This window comes from Arvicola amphibius, chromosome 10 (assembly GCF_903992535.2).
Source record: "Arvicola amphibius chromosome 10, mArvAmp1.2, whole genome shotgun sequence".
Lineage (NCBI taxonomy): Eukaryota > Metazoa > Chordata > Mammalia > Rodentia > Cricetidae > Arvicola > Arvicola amphibius.
In genome coordinates, this window is record NC_052056.1 from 79744054 (window position 1) to 79760441 (window position 16388).

The 16388-nt window shown below is 43.3% G+C and overlaps 1 protein-coding gene across 2 annotated transcripts in view; it reads left to right on the forward strand.

Moving 5' to 3' along the window:
- LOC119824916 (BRCA1 associated protein) overlaps window positions 1-16388 on the forward strand; it is a 32749-nt gene that overhangs the window by 2362 nt on the left and 13999 nt on the right. For both annotated transcript variants that reach the window (XM_038345501.1, XM_038345500.1), the window contains exons 3-6: window positions 484-679; window positions 2524-2713; window positions 9670-9783; window positions 11527-11675. In XM_038345501.1, coding sequence (XP_038201429.1) covers window positions 484-679; window positions 2524-2713; window positions 9670-9783; window positions 11527-11675 — 649 coding nt within the window. The remainder of the gene's footprint in view (window positions 1-483; window positions 680-2523; window positions 2714-9669; window positions 9784-11526; window positions 11676-16388) is intronic.

The window sequence follows — 16388 nt, forward strand, 5'->3', positions numbered from 1 at the left end:
TTCTGCATCTCCAGCATAGGTGTGGTTAGAACCGGAAGGTTCAGTTTTCAGAGTGCTCTGATTTCAGTCTCAATGAGGAACAGGTGGTAAATGTTGCCTGTTTTGTTCGGGTTTTGCTGGATTGTGAGGTGCCCTACTACTATGTTGGGTTACTGCTGGATGTGGGATGGGCCCTTCCTGGTTTTTTTTAGGGTGCTACCATATTTTTACAAGGATGTGAGGAAATGTTTTTAGGCAGGGAAAGCTTTAAAGTTGAGACGTTCCCGAGCTCAGCATTTCTGTCAGTGTGGTTTGTTTGTGTTTATGACAAGATTTCTATGATAGCCCATGTCTACAGTCCTCCTGCTTCAGCCTCCAGTGTGTTAATGCAACACAGTATAGTGTCTCCATCCCAGTTCATTTTCCAGCTTGAAATTCTAAGTTTATTAGGCTTCTTAAGCTTATTTTCAGCTGTTTGTTATGTGCTAACTTTGCTTTTGTAAGATGAGTTGAGAGACACAATGGAAGAAAAGAAGTCTTCAGCAGCCTCCCTGTCTGCACAGAGAAGCAGAAAACAAAACGAGTCGGTAAACACAGCCCCAGACTCCCCGTCCAAGCAGCTCCCAGACCAGATTTCCTTCTTCAGCGGCAACCCTTCCGTTGAGATAGTCCATGGCATCATGCACCTGTACAAGACGAAGTAAGACAAACTCTTTTCCTTCAGACTGCTCTGATTATGCTTTGAGTAGGGAAAGCAGTCTGTGCGACAGCCCACCTTTAGGACTGTGTATTAAAGTTCTGAAAGCTTGTTCGACAGTGTAGATTGGGCCAAAACTTTCCATACTTAAAAGTAAATAATGTAGGTACACTTAAAGAATGCTGTGGAGCTGTGCCTCGTGGCGCACACCTTTAATCCCAGCACTCAGGCAGAGGCAGGCGGATCTCTGTGAGTTTGAGGCCAACCTGGTCTAAAGTTGAGTTCCAGGAAAGTCAGGGCTGTTATACAACGAATCCTGTCTTGAAAAAAACAAAAACAACAAGAAATGTTTGGAAATATTCTATTAGCTGTTAGGCATGGGTATTGATTGGGGAATTGAAAATCAAATGAGGTAAAGCACCACATGTCCTTGTCCTTACGCAACTGCACCTTAGCTAAGAAGCCAGCTAACTTGTTTTCATTGGAATACCTCTTGTATGACTTTGGTTTTTATTTTGTTTTTGAGGGGTTTTGTTGTTGTTTTTATCTTTATTTTGTTTGTGAGACAAGGTATCACTGTTCTCACTGTGTAGCCATGACTGACTTAGAGCTTCATAGAGATCAGCCTGTAAATGTGTGTGCTACTAGACTTGACTTTTTACACCTTACACCTTTTCCTCTTTTTTTTTTTTTTGGTTTGGTTTCTTTTTGTTTTGTTTTTGTTTTTGTTTTTTTAAGCTTACTTCTGGAAGCCCAAGGAATAAGCACTTGAATAGATAAATACTTGGGCCTTAGGCTGCCTGGCTAGGATAATTGGTTATGTCTCAATGACTGTCCTTGCCTGAACTTGTTTCCCAGATCCCTCCTGGGAAAACAGCCAGGCATCAGGTGGCCAGTTTGGAACCCAGCAGTTTTCAATTGCATTGTTGAAGGTTCCCTTTCCTCCCTCCCAAAAGTTTAGCTCGGCAGCACTTTTTGTAATCTTCAGTCACATCCTTGCATTTAGAATTTTCATGTAGCTTTACAGGTCTTTCTTCCTCTAGAACTCTCTTAAGAGAAATTCACAGTAACACTGTGCCTCACAGTTATTCAACAGTATATTACTATTCAAAAATTAATGTGTTAAAAGAATAAAACATGGTGCTGGAGAGATGGCTCAGAGGTTAAGAACACTTGCTGCTTTTGCAGAGACCTGGGTTCAGTTCCCAGCACCCATAAGGTAACTCACAGCCATCTTTAACATTAGTACCAGGGAATCCCATGCCTTTTCTGGGCACCAGGCCTATATGAAGTGCGCAGACATATCTATAGGCAAACACTCATATGTGTAAAAGTAAACCTTTTTTGAAAAGCGAATAAAACACTGAGTCTGGCTAGTATAGAATAAGGACCCTTTAAGTCACAATTGAAAATTCTGGAGAGGGCTAGGTGTGGTAGAAGCAGGCAGATCTCTGTGAGTTCAGAGCTCACCTGGTCTACAAAATAAGTTCCAGAACAGCCAGAGCTGTACACAGAGAAACCCTGTCTTTAAAAACCAGAAGGAAAAGAGGAAAATTCTGGAGAAGAGCTTGGTGGGGTAAATATACTCAAAAAACATTGTGTGAAATTCTCAAGGATTTAATAAAATATTTTTTAAAAAGATTGAAAAACTCTGATGGAAGGTAATATGGAACTTAGAGCTTGCCTTAAAGTACACTGCAGACATGGAAAGATTCAGGAAACTCACAAGTTGTTTAGGTTGATGATGAAATATTAGCTGTTTTATTTTTTCATATTTTCTTGGACAAAGAGTTGTTTGGTTAGTGTTCTCCAAATTCTTCAAAACAATCTCATTATTATCCTCTTAGTAAGATGACCTCCTTAAAGGAAGATGTGCGGCGCAGCGCCATGCTGTGTGTTCTCACTGTCCCTGCCACCATGACCAGTCACGACCTTATGAAGTTTGTCGCCCCATTCAATGATGTGATTGAACAGATGAAAATCATCAGAGATTCTACTCCGAATCAGTATATGGTGCTGATCAAGTTCAGTGCACAGGTAAAAGTTAAGATGCTGGATGTCGCTCTGTTGCAGACATACTGTTGTTGCTGTGTGGTGCCAGCTGTGTGTGTTTTATGCCTCGAATATGGTTATGTTTCCTTTAGGGAGTGGGCAACTGGTTGTAGCCCCATAGCTATTAGAAATGCAGTTACAGTGGTTCTTTAATTTTACAGGGTCTTACTGTCTAGCCCTGACTGGCTGGTACTTGCTTTGAAGACCAGGCTGGCCTGGAACTCACAGAGATCTGTTTACCTTTGCTTCCCAGTGTTGGGGCTAAACGTGTGCACCACCATACCCAACAACAAAACCTAAGATGACCAACCAGCCATGCGTTGAAGCTAGGATCTTCTGATAGTAGTTAGAGGCATTATCCATTGTTCCTCTAGTCTGCAGTGCCATTATTTTTAAAAATAAAAAAATTATTTATTGTTAACTTTTATGGCCCTTTGATTTGTCCCATCACCTCATACACGCTAGGTAGATGCTCTGCCCCTGAATATATCTCCAGCTCTTTTTTCCTTTTCTGTTTTGAGACAGGATCTTACTAAGTTGCCCGGGCTGCCCTTGTACTCACTCTGTAGCTCAGATAGGCTTGCGATCTCGTGCCTCAGTCTTCCGTGTCACTTGATGATAGATTTGCCCCACACCTGACTCATGATTTCTACACATCAGCATTGTGCTTGCTTATCCTGTGGTTATTAGTCCTTGGTGACATGGAAACCCACACATGTCTGTAGTCGGTGTCATTGTGCTATTTGTCATTGTCCCATTTTCATTCTGTTCGCAAGATGCTCTTTAAACGTTTTAGAAAATAAAATCATTTTTTTAAGATTTTTAAAAAAATTTTTTTAATTAGGTTTTTTTTTTTTTTTTTCAAGACAGGGCTTCTCTGTAGCTTTGGAGCCTGTTCTGGAACTAGCTCTTGTAGACCAGGCTGGCCTCGAACTCACAGAGATCCGCCTGCCTCTGCCTCCTGAGTGCTGGGATTAAAGACGTGCGCTGCCACCACCCAGCTTCTTTTAAATTTTTTATTATGTGCCTGTGAGTGTGAGTGCAGTGCCCATGAAGCCAGAAGAGTGTGTCATATCCCCTGGAGCTGGAGTTACAGACTGCCCCACATGGGTGCTGGAAACTAAACCCTGGTCCTCTGCCAAAGCAGTATACATCTTTCTACTACTAAGCCATCTCCCTACTTCCCAGTTGTAGTTGAGTGGTCGGCAGTACAGAGAGGCAAACCGTGAAAGAACAGTGCTGTCCCAGATCTGAGCGCCTGTGCAGTTTGAACATCTTCCCTTCATGGGCTGCCATAAGCATGCTGGTTCGTAAGAGTGTGTGTGTCTGTGGGTGAGCTCCTAAGGAACTGTCGCAGCTTTGTTGTGTTTTATATCCTGTGATATTGTCCACTGAAGTTTGACCAAGTCTGTCTGTGGAAAATTAACTTCTCTTCCCTCCATGGTCAAAGGTTTCCTCCAGATAAACTATCCCATCCTGCAAGTTTACAAATGTGAGCCTGCCACTCTGATGGGTCATTGAGGTTTGTGAGTAAAAGGGAACTCATGACACAGGCTGCTTCCTTGTTGAGAATCCAGAGTGAGATTACAGGAATAGAATTCAGGTTGTTAGGCTTGGAGGCAAGCACCTTTACCCACTGTGCCATCTCACTGGCCCCTATAAACAACCTTCACAAATTACATTTTATTTATTTTTTATGAGTATGTATTTGTATGTTTGGACACATGTGGAGATCAGAGGGCAACTTGTGTGAGTTGGTTTTCCTCTACCATGTGGATTCCAGGGATTGTGAGGAACCATATATATATATATGGTTCTGTTTTTTGTTTTGGTTTGGTTTGGTTTGGTTTTGGTTTTTCAAGACAAGAGTTTCACTCTGTAGCTTTGGCTATCCGGAGCTCACTCTGTAGACCATACTGTCCTTAAACTCACAGAGATCTGCTTGCCTCTGTTTCCTGAGTCCTGGGATTAAAGGTGTTTGTCACCACTACTGGGCTAATTTTGTTTTGTTTTGTTTTGTTTTGTTTTGTTTTTTTGAGACAGGGTTTCTCTGTAGCTTTTTTTTTTTTCTCGTGGTTTATTTTTTTATATTTAAAAATTTCCATCTCCTCCCCTCCTCCTCCCCCCTTCTCTGTAGCTTTGTTGCCTGTCCTGGAACTAGATCTTGTAGACCAGGCTGGCCTCAAACTCACAGAGATCTGCCGGCCTCTGTCTCCCAAGTACTGGGATTAAAGGTGCCACCACCACCCGACTTGTTTTTGTATTTTTTAAAGGCAGAGTTGTCCAGACTGAATTGGAATGACCTCAAATTCACAGAGATCTACCTGCCTCTGCCCCCAAAGTGTTGGGCTTAAAGATGTATACTACCACACTGGGCCCCATATATGATTTTTTTTTTTTTAAAAAAAATACTCTTTTATTTTTAGACAAGGTCTCCTGAAAATCACTATTTAGCCTAGGCTAGCCTTGAACTTTCATCCACACACCTGGCCTCAGCCTCCTGACCTGGGTTTTATAAGCATGAACTTCAATGTCAAATTTGGGCTTAGGACATTTTCTAATTTAGTTTGTGCATTTTCCTTTGTAGTATCTGGTAATCATAGCTGTAGACACTGTAAAGTATTGCTGCTATTACTGACTTGCAAGCAGTAACTGTCCCCTCGCCCCAGGGATTGAGAGTGGCCTCATCCATCTTGGTTATTGATAGCTCGTGGTGTAACTCTAATTACCAGCCTCTCTGCAGCCAATTTCCTCACCTTTTAAACAAAATACAGGATTTTCATGTCTCTAGGGGATACCACCCAAGACACTGCCTGCCTAGAATGCAGAACCGTGGGAACAAAGCGTCAGTATAGGGACCCGTGATGTTATCTCTGTTCTTAGTACTACACATGCTACCAAGTCTAACAGCTTAGAGAGCCACTGACCCACTGTCTCCAGAGTGCCTCAAAGTATGGGTATTTTGCTCATATATGTGTCTGTGCCCCACTTGTGTGAAGTATCTATGGAGGCCAGAAGAGGGCATCACATTCCCCTGAAATGAGTTAAAAATGGTTGTGAACAATGTGTTGTTGAACCAAACCTGCTTCCTCTGAAGAGCAGCCAGTGCTGTTAACCACTGACTGAGCCATCTCTCCAGCCTTCCAAACACATTTTTAATAGCCCTGGTGGTGGGGTATTTGTAAAGTCAAATTGACAACTGTGTGTTCATATACTTAGAACTCTGTACTGAAGGGGCCCACAGAACAGGTGCAAATCAGATCCAACTAGTCACTTCCCAAAGTTAGTTCAGAAGTATCATGTGAAGATTGCAGCTTGAGTACATACGCAGGCAGCTGTCTGTGTTCTTGCTCCCCTCTTTTTTCATGAGAATGAAAAATCTTCTGAATAGTTTGTAATTTCTGCTGTCCCTAACTATTTACTCTGTGTGCGTGTGTTGGCAGTCAGTTCTCTCCTACTTTGTGGGTCTCAGGGGTCAGACCGAGACTTGGTAGCAAGTGCTTTTATCCTCTGCGTCATCTCACTGGCCCTTGTTGTCTTAGCTCTCATTGGAGGTTCGTGAAAATTTAGAAGTCAGTAGTGTGACCTTTAGGAAATTCAGTCTTTCATGAAGGAATTTGTAAATCATCGGGGCATGGAAGCAGAAATGGGTGGGACAGGTTCCACAGTGTGGCAACGCTTTCTCCCTGGTATGCTCAATCAGAACTGCCTAGCACTCTGGTCCTTTTAAAAAGTCAAAAAACACTCTTTGGGGGCTGGAGAGATGGCTCAGAGGTTAAGAGCACTGGCTGCTCTTCCAGAGGTCCTGAGTTCAATTCCCAGCAACACATTAGTGGCTCACAACCATCTGTACTGAGATCTGGCGCCCTCCTCTGGCGTGGGGGCATACATTGAGGCAGAATGTTGTATACATAATAAATAAATAAATAAATCATTTTTTAAAAAAAAAAAACACTCTCTGCCCTTCAGCTGATGACTGTGTTAGCAAGGAAGCCCTGATCATAATGGATTAACCTTTCCTGAGTTCATTTCATAGTAAAAAAAAAAAAAAAAAAAAGACAGCTAAAAAGTAGAAATTGTAATTCTTGTGTTTGGTTGTATATAATTCTAACCTTTTGTCTTGTTCTGAGATAAAGCCTCTCAGTATCATGAAACTTGGAAAACTTCCTCAAACTTGGAAAAAAATAATTCAGATTTATTTAATTATCTGTGTATGAATGTTTTGCCTTCATGTATGACGTGCACCATGTGTGTCCTTAGAGCTCAGAAGAGGGCATCAGCTCCCTGGAACTGGAGTAAGGATGGTTGAACCACCACATGGGTGCTAGGGAATCAAATTTGGATCCTCTGAAAGAGCAAGTGGTGTGCGGCCATACCACCCTGAACCTGCCTGATCTCGTCTGAAAGAGCAAGTGCTCTTCACCACTGATCCATGTCTCTAGTTTCTGTCCTCAGAATCTTTTTTTCTATTGTTTGTCTTTTTGAAACAGGGTTTCAAAACTCTGTCTTAACTCTCCTGGGACTCCAGTCTGCCTTTGAACTAGCAGAAATCTACCAGTTGTACGTGCCACCACTCCAAGCTGCCCTCAGATCCTTTGTTTGTTTGTTTGTTTTGAGACAGCATTTTTCTGTGTATTTCTGATTGTCCTGGAACTCACTCTGTAGACCAGACTGACCTCAAACTCACAGAGATCCGCCTGCCTCCAAGTCCCAGAGTGCCAGGATTAAAAGCATGCGCCACCACCGCTGGGCTTCTCGGTTTCTTTTTTATTTTTTTTATTTTTTTGGTTTTTCAAGACAGGGTTTCTCTGTATAGCCTTGGCTGTCCTGGTATTCACTCTGTTAGACTAGGCTGGCATCAAAATCAGAGATCTGCCTGCCTTTGCCTCCTGAGTGCTGGGGTTAAGGGGGTGCACTGCCATTGTCCAGCTGCTTTCAGAGTCTGTCCAACTTCCTCAGCTTCCCATGCGCTAGCATTTTACCTAGTCCCACGCAGCATTTTAACAGTGTAGAGTTTTTTATTCTGTTTAGTTTAATAAAGGGTCTCCAGCCTGCATTTTTAGTACCTACATTGTAAAAGCCTGTTTTTCTTGGTATGGTAGTGCACACTTGCCATCTCCGAACTCAAGAGGTTAAGGTTACATGGTCTTGAGTTCAAGACCAGTGGTACAGTAGTGATGTCTTTCATATAGCAACAAACCAAAAGTACATTTATTATTATTATTTTGGTTTTTCAAGACAGGTTTTCTCTGTGTAATATCCCTAGATGTCCTGGAGTTTACTTTGTAGACTATGTTTAATTTTTTTGTTTGCCATGTATATAAAGTTCCTACAAAGACCAGAAGAGGGTGTTGAGTTTCCTGGAGGCAGAGTTGCAGCTGGTTGTGGGCCATCTGGAAATAGTGCTGGAGAATGACCCCAGGTCCTCCAGCAGAGCAATATGTGCTCTTAACTGCAGAGCCATCTCTTTAGCTTCTGTATATTTCCTTATAGTTTTAATTACATTGGTGTGTGTGCAAGCGTGTACACATGCTTGAAATCATGCTACAGTATGCATGTGCAGGTAAGATTATAGCTTGCAGGAGTTGCTCTACCATATGGGTTGCAGGGATTGAACTCATATTGTCAGGCTTGATGCTGGCCACTTTTACCTGCTGAGTTATCTTGCTGGCCTCGAAGTATATTTCTTTGATATAGATGAATAATGCCCTCAAAAATACAATAATGTATATAGTGTGCATTGGCTTTAGTCTTATGCTCATCCCTTCTGTGAGAAGTCCTGTCATTTGGTGAGACTTACAGAGCTCATGATCCACAGCTAGTTAGCGCCTTGTACTATAGAAGTTGAGCTAAGCCTCCTCCTAGCCAGGCTGCCCCTTTAGGAAGTTCCTCAGCCTATGAGATCCACCTCCTCATCCAAGTGTCTTCAGGAAACGTCTCCAGGTGAGGTCTAGTGTGAGAGAGAGTTGTCCCACACCCAGCACTACACAACTGAACTTAAAATGCACTGCCTGCTCGGAAAAAATACGTCATAATTGACCATCCTTTTTCAGGGCTCAGCTCACTGACTTATATGAAGAAAGGATAAATAACCAAAAATCCAAAATGTGGAGCTGGAGGAAAGAAAAAGCCAGTCTTGAGAAAACAAACAAAAGAAAACCAAAAATCAGTGAAGTTGTCTTGTTGCTTACTACTACACCTGAGTTGGGTTTGGTTTGCCTTTACCTTACTCCATCACAAGAGAACACAGCTCAGTATGTTAAAGGCTGGTTAGTCTTGGACCTCTTTTTAGTTTTTTGAGACAGGGTTTCTCTATATAGCCATGGCCATCCAGTAACCCACTCTGTAGACCAGGCTGGCCTCGAACTCACAGAGATCCACTTGCCCCTGCCTCATGTGCTGGGATCAAAGGTGTGTCCCACCACCACCTAGGTTTTTTTTTTTTTTAATAGAATTCTCCTGTGACTGTCATCAGTTATGATTTAGTTCCAATTTTAAGAAGTCTCTTTTCTCAACTGCCACAAAAATATTGACTCATAGGGAAAGAAGTGCCCAGAAATGTGTTGTCTTTGGCCAGTTTAAACTATTAGCAATGCACAGGCAGAGATGCAGAGCTCTGTAGGCTCAATGGCTCCAGGGCATGCCTCTTCTAGCTTTGCCTTCTTTTCTGACTGTAAACATATGAGCATGTGTGAATGGAGAGAGTATCTTCTGTAACTGGCCCTAACTATTTATTTATTATTTGCTTATTGTTTTTCAAGACAGGGTTTTTCTGTAGCTTGGAGCCTGTCCAGGAACTTGCTCTTGTAGACCAGGCTGGCCTTGATCTCACAGAGATCCACCTGCCTCTCCCTACCCCAAGTGTAGGATTAAAGGTGTGCATCACTACCACCCGGCTGTAACCAGCTTTTATTTTTGCCTCTCCCCATCGGTGTGCACAGGCTGACGCAGATAGCTTTTACATGGCATGCAATGGCCGCCAGTTCAACTCCATTGAAGATGATGTTTGTCAGCTGGTCTATGTGGAAAGGGCTGAAGTGCTGAAATCTGAGGATGTAAGTATGAAGACTTCTTGGGTCTGAAGAGAAATGTTGCCAGTTGGTATAAGATGTTCGAAGAAACATCCAGAAAGGCCTTTCTGTGGAGATTGAGAGGAGAGATGGGTTGGGGAGAAAAGCAGTATGTGGAGGGACCAGATAACAGCTGTGGTGGGTCTTTTTGGGCTGAGGGAATGTTGATAACTTAGATGATAGTGCTTGGTACATGCTAAAACATTTGGTGTGGCGTTTCTAAAAGCTGCTGGGTTTAAAATGGAGAATCTTAGCACTCAGACTGAGGTGGGGGCAGGGGTGCATGAGTTCACAGGTAGTATGGCAAGTTCAAAGCTAACTTGCTGTATTGCAAGGCCCTGCTTCAAAAACCAAAATGAAGAGTTATAGCTCATTTTTACAATGTAGGAAAAAGGTATGATGGCATGTGCACGTTGCCTCAGCACTCAGGAAACAGGCAAGGGACTGGCGAATTGGAAGCCAGCCTAGGATATGTAACAAAACCTGTCCCCAACTCAAAGTTTAGTAGAAGAATCTGCACTGTTGAGATTATCCCAGAATAGTGGGATACTGTTTGGAGCAGAAAGAAGCATTTTCGTTCAAAATATTAACCCTGATCTTCCTAATTTTTTGGGCTTGGGTTGTTTGTTTGGGTTTGGGTTTTTTTTTTTTTTTTTTTTTTTTTTTTTTTTTTTTGTGTGTGTGTGTGTGTGTGTGTGTGTATTCATTCCTGCCTGTCCTGAAACTCGCTGTGTAGATCATGCTAGCCTTGAACTCGAAGAAATTCACCTGCCTCTGCCTCCTAAGTACTGGGATTTAAGGCATGTTCCACCATGTGCACCCTTTGTTTTGTTTTTTGAGGCAGGGTCTCACTGTGTAGCTAGCTAGCCCTGGCTCTCCTAGAACTCAGTATGTTGACCAGGGTGTCCTTGAACTCATAGAGATCCTCTGCCTTTGCATCCTGCATGCTGGGATTGAGGGCATGCATCATCACTATCCATTTTTTTTAAAAAAAAATCTTTTAAAAAGAAAAGAAACAAGACTTGATTGTGCTACATGCCTTTAATTTCAGCACTTGGGAGGCAGAGGCAGGTGGATCTCAGTGAGTTCCAGGACAACCAGGACTGTTACACAGAAAAACTCTGTCTCTAAAAGTCAAAAAAAAAAAAAAAAAAAAAGTAAAGAAAAGAAAAAGCAGATGCCAGATATGGTTCATACCTGTAATCTTAGTCCTTGCAAAGCTGAGACAGGAGGGTTGCTAAGAGTTCCAGGTGAGGGACTGGAGAGATGGCTCAGTGGTTGAGAGCACGGCTGTTCTTTCAGAGAACCCAGGTTCAGTTCCCAGCAACCACATGGTGGCTCACAGCCATCTGTAATAAGATCTAGTGTCCTCTTCTGGCCTGCACAGGCTGTATTCATAATAAATAAATCTTTTTTTGTTTGTTTTTGTTTTTGAGACAGGTTTCTCTGTGTATCTTTGGCTAGAATTCATTTTGTAGACCAGGCTAACCTCGAACTCACAGAAATTCTCCTGCCCCTCCCTCCCAAGTGCTGGGATTAAAGGTGTGTGCCATCATGCCAAGCCATATGTCTTTTTTAAAAAAAAGAGTTCTAGGTAAGCCTGGTCTAGAGTGGGACTCTGTCTTCAAAAATGAACAATAAAACCAACAGGAAGTCTCTTGTTTAAAGAAGATGGCATAGGATGAGGGATGGGATGAGGGGTGGGACTTAACCGGATGTTTCCTGTAGGGCGCCAGCCTCCCTGTGATGGACCTGACGGAGCTCCCCAAGTGCACTGTCTGTCTGGAGCGAATGGATGAGTCTGTGAATGGCATCCTCACCACCCTATGCAACCACAGCTTCCACAGCCAGTGTCTGCAACGGTGGGATGATACCACGTGAGTGCAGGGCCTGTCCCCACTTGTGGGGCCTTATGATCCCTTCCCAGAGTCCAAAATAGCCATCAGCAGACACTCCTCGTCTCTGCAAAGCCGGGATTGCGTTAGGGACAAGACCTTGATGTTTCTCCTTGCCCTCTCGTAGTTCTTGTGGAAACTGTCATTTGTTTATTTATTTATTTTATTTGTGTGTGTATATAGTATATACATGCAGGTACCTAAGGATGCCAAGGGCATCAGATCCCCTGGAACAGGAGTTAGTGGGTGGTTGTGAGCTGCCATGTGGATGCTGGAAATGGAACCAAGGTCCTCTATAAAACAGAAAGGACTCAACCACCAGGCCATCTCTCCAGTTCAAAGTTGTTCTTTAAATACCAAGACCTTTTTAAAAACTTTTGTTTCTCTTTATTTGTGTGTGCACACATCTACTCGTGTGCCTTTATGTGCTTCACATTGCATGCAGGATCCTATTGAGCAGAGAAGTGGAACTGAGTTACAGACAGTTGTGAGTGCTTGGAATCAATTCCAGGTCCTCTGGAAGAGCAGCTGGTATTCTTAACCTTTGAGCCATCTTTTCCAACTGACAGAGATCCATCTTTTCTGTCTTTAAGTTCTGGTACTAAAGGTTTCGCCACTACACCCATCACTGTGTCCTTCTTAGTGCTGGTCCAAAATCACTGTGTATTTTCCCAAAACAACATGGGTCCTTTCCTCCCAAGAGCCACAAATGAAAACTCATACCCAATCCTGTTACAGTATGGTGGCAGCAGGAGGGTCAGAAGGAGTATCCAGGCCTAGACTCACCACGTTGCCAACGATGGTTTAGAACTTCTGATCCTTCAGCAACTGCCACCCACATGCCTCGATACAGGTTATGTGCCACTACCACCCAGGTGCTGGGGTACACGTGTATGTCATTACCATCCACGTGCCAGGATACAGTTGTGTGCTGTGACCCTGGATTATGTGAAGTTAAAAGTTAGACCTGCGCTTTATGTCTGCAAGCACTCTACCAAATGAGCTGCATTCCCCACTCCAACATGTTACTTCACTGGGCTGCTGATGGCCAAGCAGCCAGTAGTCACAGCAGTCACAGGTGTGCAGTAACACATGTGTCCTTCGTAAAGTTCACCACGGCTCTGTTATAATGTACTTGCTTCAGACAGCAAAATTAGCGAATTGGTGCCTGGACCTTTCTTTTTCTTCCTAAATGAGAGATATTTTCTTTCTTTTAAACTACACTGTGGTAGTGAGGTGTAGCTTGAAGTTAGAACATTTGTTGCTGGACAGTGGTAGCACACTCTAATCCCAGCACTCAGGAGGCAGAAGCAGAGAGACAGGTGTATCTCTGTAAGTTCAAGGCCAGCCTGGTCTACAAAGTAAGTTCCAGGACATCCAGAGCTACACAGAGAAACTTTGTCTCAGGAAAAGTTAGAACATTTGCTTGGGATGCCCAAGACCCATGACTTGATTTCCAGAACTACAATAAATTAATGAGTAGACAGACAAATCATTTTTAAAAAGTAAATGAGCCGGGCAGTGGTGGTGCACGCCTTTAATCCCAGCACTCGGGAGGCAGAGGCAGGCGGATCTCTGTGAGTTCGAGGCCAGCCTGGTCTACAAGAGCTAGTTCCAGGACAGGCTCTTAAAAAACGCTGCAGAGAAACCCTGTCTCGAAAAAAACCAAAAAAAAAAAAAAAAAAAAAGTAAATGAGGGGGAACAGAGATGACCGGGCAATTAAGAAGACTTGCTGTGCAGGCATGAGAACTAGAGTTCAGATCCCAGCACCCATAGGGTGCGTTGAACGTGGTTTTGCACACACATGTAACTTCAGCACTGAGTGGAGGCAGAGACGAGATTGCTAAACATTTTAGCTAAACTTCCAGGTTCATCAAGAGACCCTACCTCAAAGAAGTCTGGAGGAGAATGATAAAAGACATTCAAAGTCTTCATATGCATGCGCACATGCACACATGCACGCATGCACGTGCATGCACTCAAAAACTATAATGTGGAATTCAGTGTATCTTCTGGAAGAGAGTATATAAGGTGATAATTCACCCAGGACGTGTGATTATACCTGAGATCACAGCCTCAACAGGTATGAAGGAACAGTGTGCAGTCTTGTGACTGGACATCGTAGGACCTGGCCCAGCAGGGCCATTTAAGAAGTGATGTCCTGGGCTGAATAAGATGGCCCAGCAGGAAAAAGCTCTTGCTTCTACACTTGACAGCCTGACTTTGTCATGGAGAGCCACATTGTGAAAAGAGAAAACAGTCTTTTATAAGTTGTCCTCTGACCTCCATGTGCATATAGATATATATATAGACAAACACAGACACAATTGCATAATTGAGATGAAGGATACTGAATTAAATGTAGTCCTACATGACTGTAATCACAGCAAGTTGGGTAGTAGAGACAGGAGGATACAGTTAAAGGTTTGAGGGCTAGAGAGAAGGATGGCTTAGCAAGGAGTGCTTGCTGTTGCAAAGGATCCATTATTGGGTCTCAGTGCACTGAGTAGCATACAAACACTTGCAACTCCAGCTTTAGGGGAACGGACCCCTTTTCTGGCCTCTGTAGGCACCTGTATACATGTGTGTGTATACATGTTGCACACACAAATAAAAATGAACTGGGTACTGGTTGTACATCAGCACTTGGGAGGCAGAGGCAGATGGATCTCTGAGTTCTAGGACAGGCTGGTGTGCAGACAGAGTTCTAGGACAGCCAGTGTTACACAGTGTCTTGAAAAAGGAAAGAAAGAAAGAAAGAAAGAAAGAAAGAAAGAAAGAAAGAAAGAAAGAAAGAAAGAAAGAGGGAAGGAAGGAAGAAAGAAGAGAGAGGGGGGGTGTAAAACTAAGAAATTGGACAAATGACTCACTGGGTAAAGACCTGATGCCTAATTCCCAGGAGTCACATGGTGGAGGGAGAGAGAACACCAGTTCCATAGAACTGTCCTTTGACCTCCACACACAAATAAATAGGTTGATTCAAAAGCCAGGTCAAGTGACCACACATGTAATTCCATAATTTGGGTTGTAGATTGGAAGATAAAGAGTTCAGGGCAGCTGGGCTACAGAGTGATCCCACCCACACAATGAAGTGGAAGCCATGCACGGTGGCCACACCTTTAATTCCAGGAAGGCAGGAGCAGCTGGATTTTGACAGAAGCTTCAGTTATTCAATACTCTTGATGTTTTCATAGATGGTGTGGAATGCCAAAATGTATGCATTGTGTGCTACAAGAGTTTGGTTTTTAATATTTCCCCTGGATTCTTCTACATGGCCTAGTCAGAATTAGAGCTTGGTATTTGTTTTCCTGTCCAGTGTCTGCTACAACCACTACTCGGGCAGAAGGACCACAGGAAGCTCCTGTCTACCTGTGGTGGCTGCTCCATCTAACCCAGGAGCCATTTCTGTTTTTTTTTTTTCTTTTTTTTTTTTAAGATTTATTTATTTATTATGTACACAACATTCTGCCTTGATGTATGCCCGCACGCCAGAGGAGGGCACCAGATCTCAGTACAGATGGTTGTGAGCCACCATGTGGTTGCTGGGAATTGAACTCAGGACCTTTGGAATAGCAGGCAATGCTCTTAACCTCTAAGCCATCCCTCCAGCCTCCTTCTTTCTTTTTTTAAGATTGTTTATTTGTCTTACGGATATGAGTGCTCTACCACTCAGAAGAGGGCTTCAGATCCCACTGTAGATGGTTGTGTGATTGCTGGAAATTGAATTCAAGACCTCTAGAAGAGTACCCAGTGTTCTTAAGCCATCTCTGCGGCCCTCCAGGAGCATTTTCTATCCCTAATTCCCATTTTCTTTCTCTTTCTCTCCCTCTCTCCCCTTTTCCCTTTCTCTTTTTCTCCCTCTTTCCCCAACTTCCCTCTGTCTCTTTTACTTTCTCCCATCTCTTTCCTTCTCCCTTCCTCCTTGCTAAGTACAGTTCTGGCACTAAGCTCTCAGTCCCTGTCTACCTGTTTTAACTGAAACACGGTCTCAGGACTAGAGATAAAGTTCAGTTGGTGAATCCTTGACTAGCATAGAAGCTGGGCAAGCCCTAACCAGGAAACCCTGGGCTCCATTCCTAGCACTGCCTAAGCCAGATGTATGGTGCATCCCAATACTAGAGAACTGAAGGCTGGAGGACCTAAGTTCAAGTCATCCTTGGCCACATAGAAAGTTTGAGGCTAGCCTAGGCTATATGAGACCTATTTGAAAAGCAAACAAAGAAACTAGAGAGATGCTGAACAATTAAGAGCACTTGCTGCTCTTGCAGGGACCCAGGTTTGGTTCCCAGCATCCATGTTGAACAGCTCACAACTGGCTGTAAATTCAGTTCCGGGGAATTCAATATCTTCTCCTCTCCTCCAGCACTGTTTCACGTGGTGCATATAATATGCTCATAATGCATATAATATGCTCAAGCGTGAATGCACACACATGCATATAAATTAAATCTTTAAAAGCAAAAACAACCCCTTGCCATGTAAGTCCAGCTTGTCACTTGTAGCTAAGGCTAGCCTTGAGCTTATGCAATTCTCCTGCCTCTCTCCAGAGTCCTGGCCCTACAGGCGTGTGTAGCACTGTACCTGCCCATCTTCAATACTAAAGGAAGTCAGATGGCCCTTCAGTGTCCTCCATGCTAGTGTAGGAACTTGGCCTTCTGCCTGCTTGTGCCTTTTCCTTGCTCTTCATGACCTGG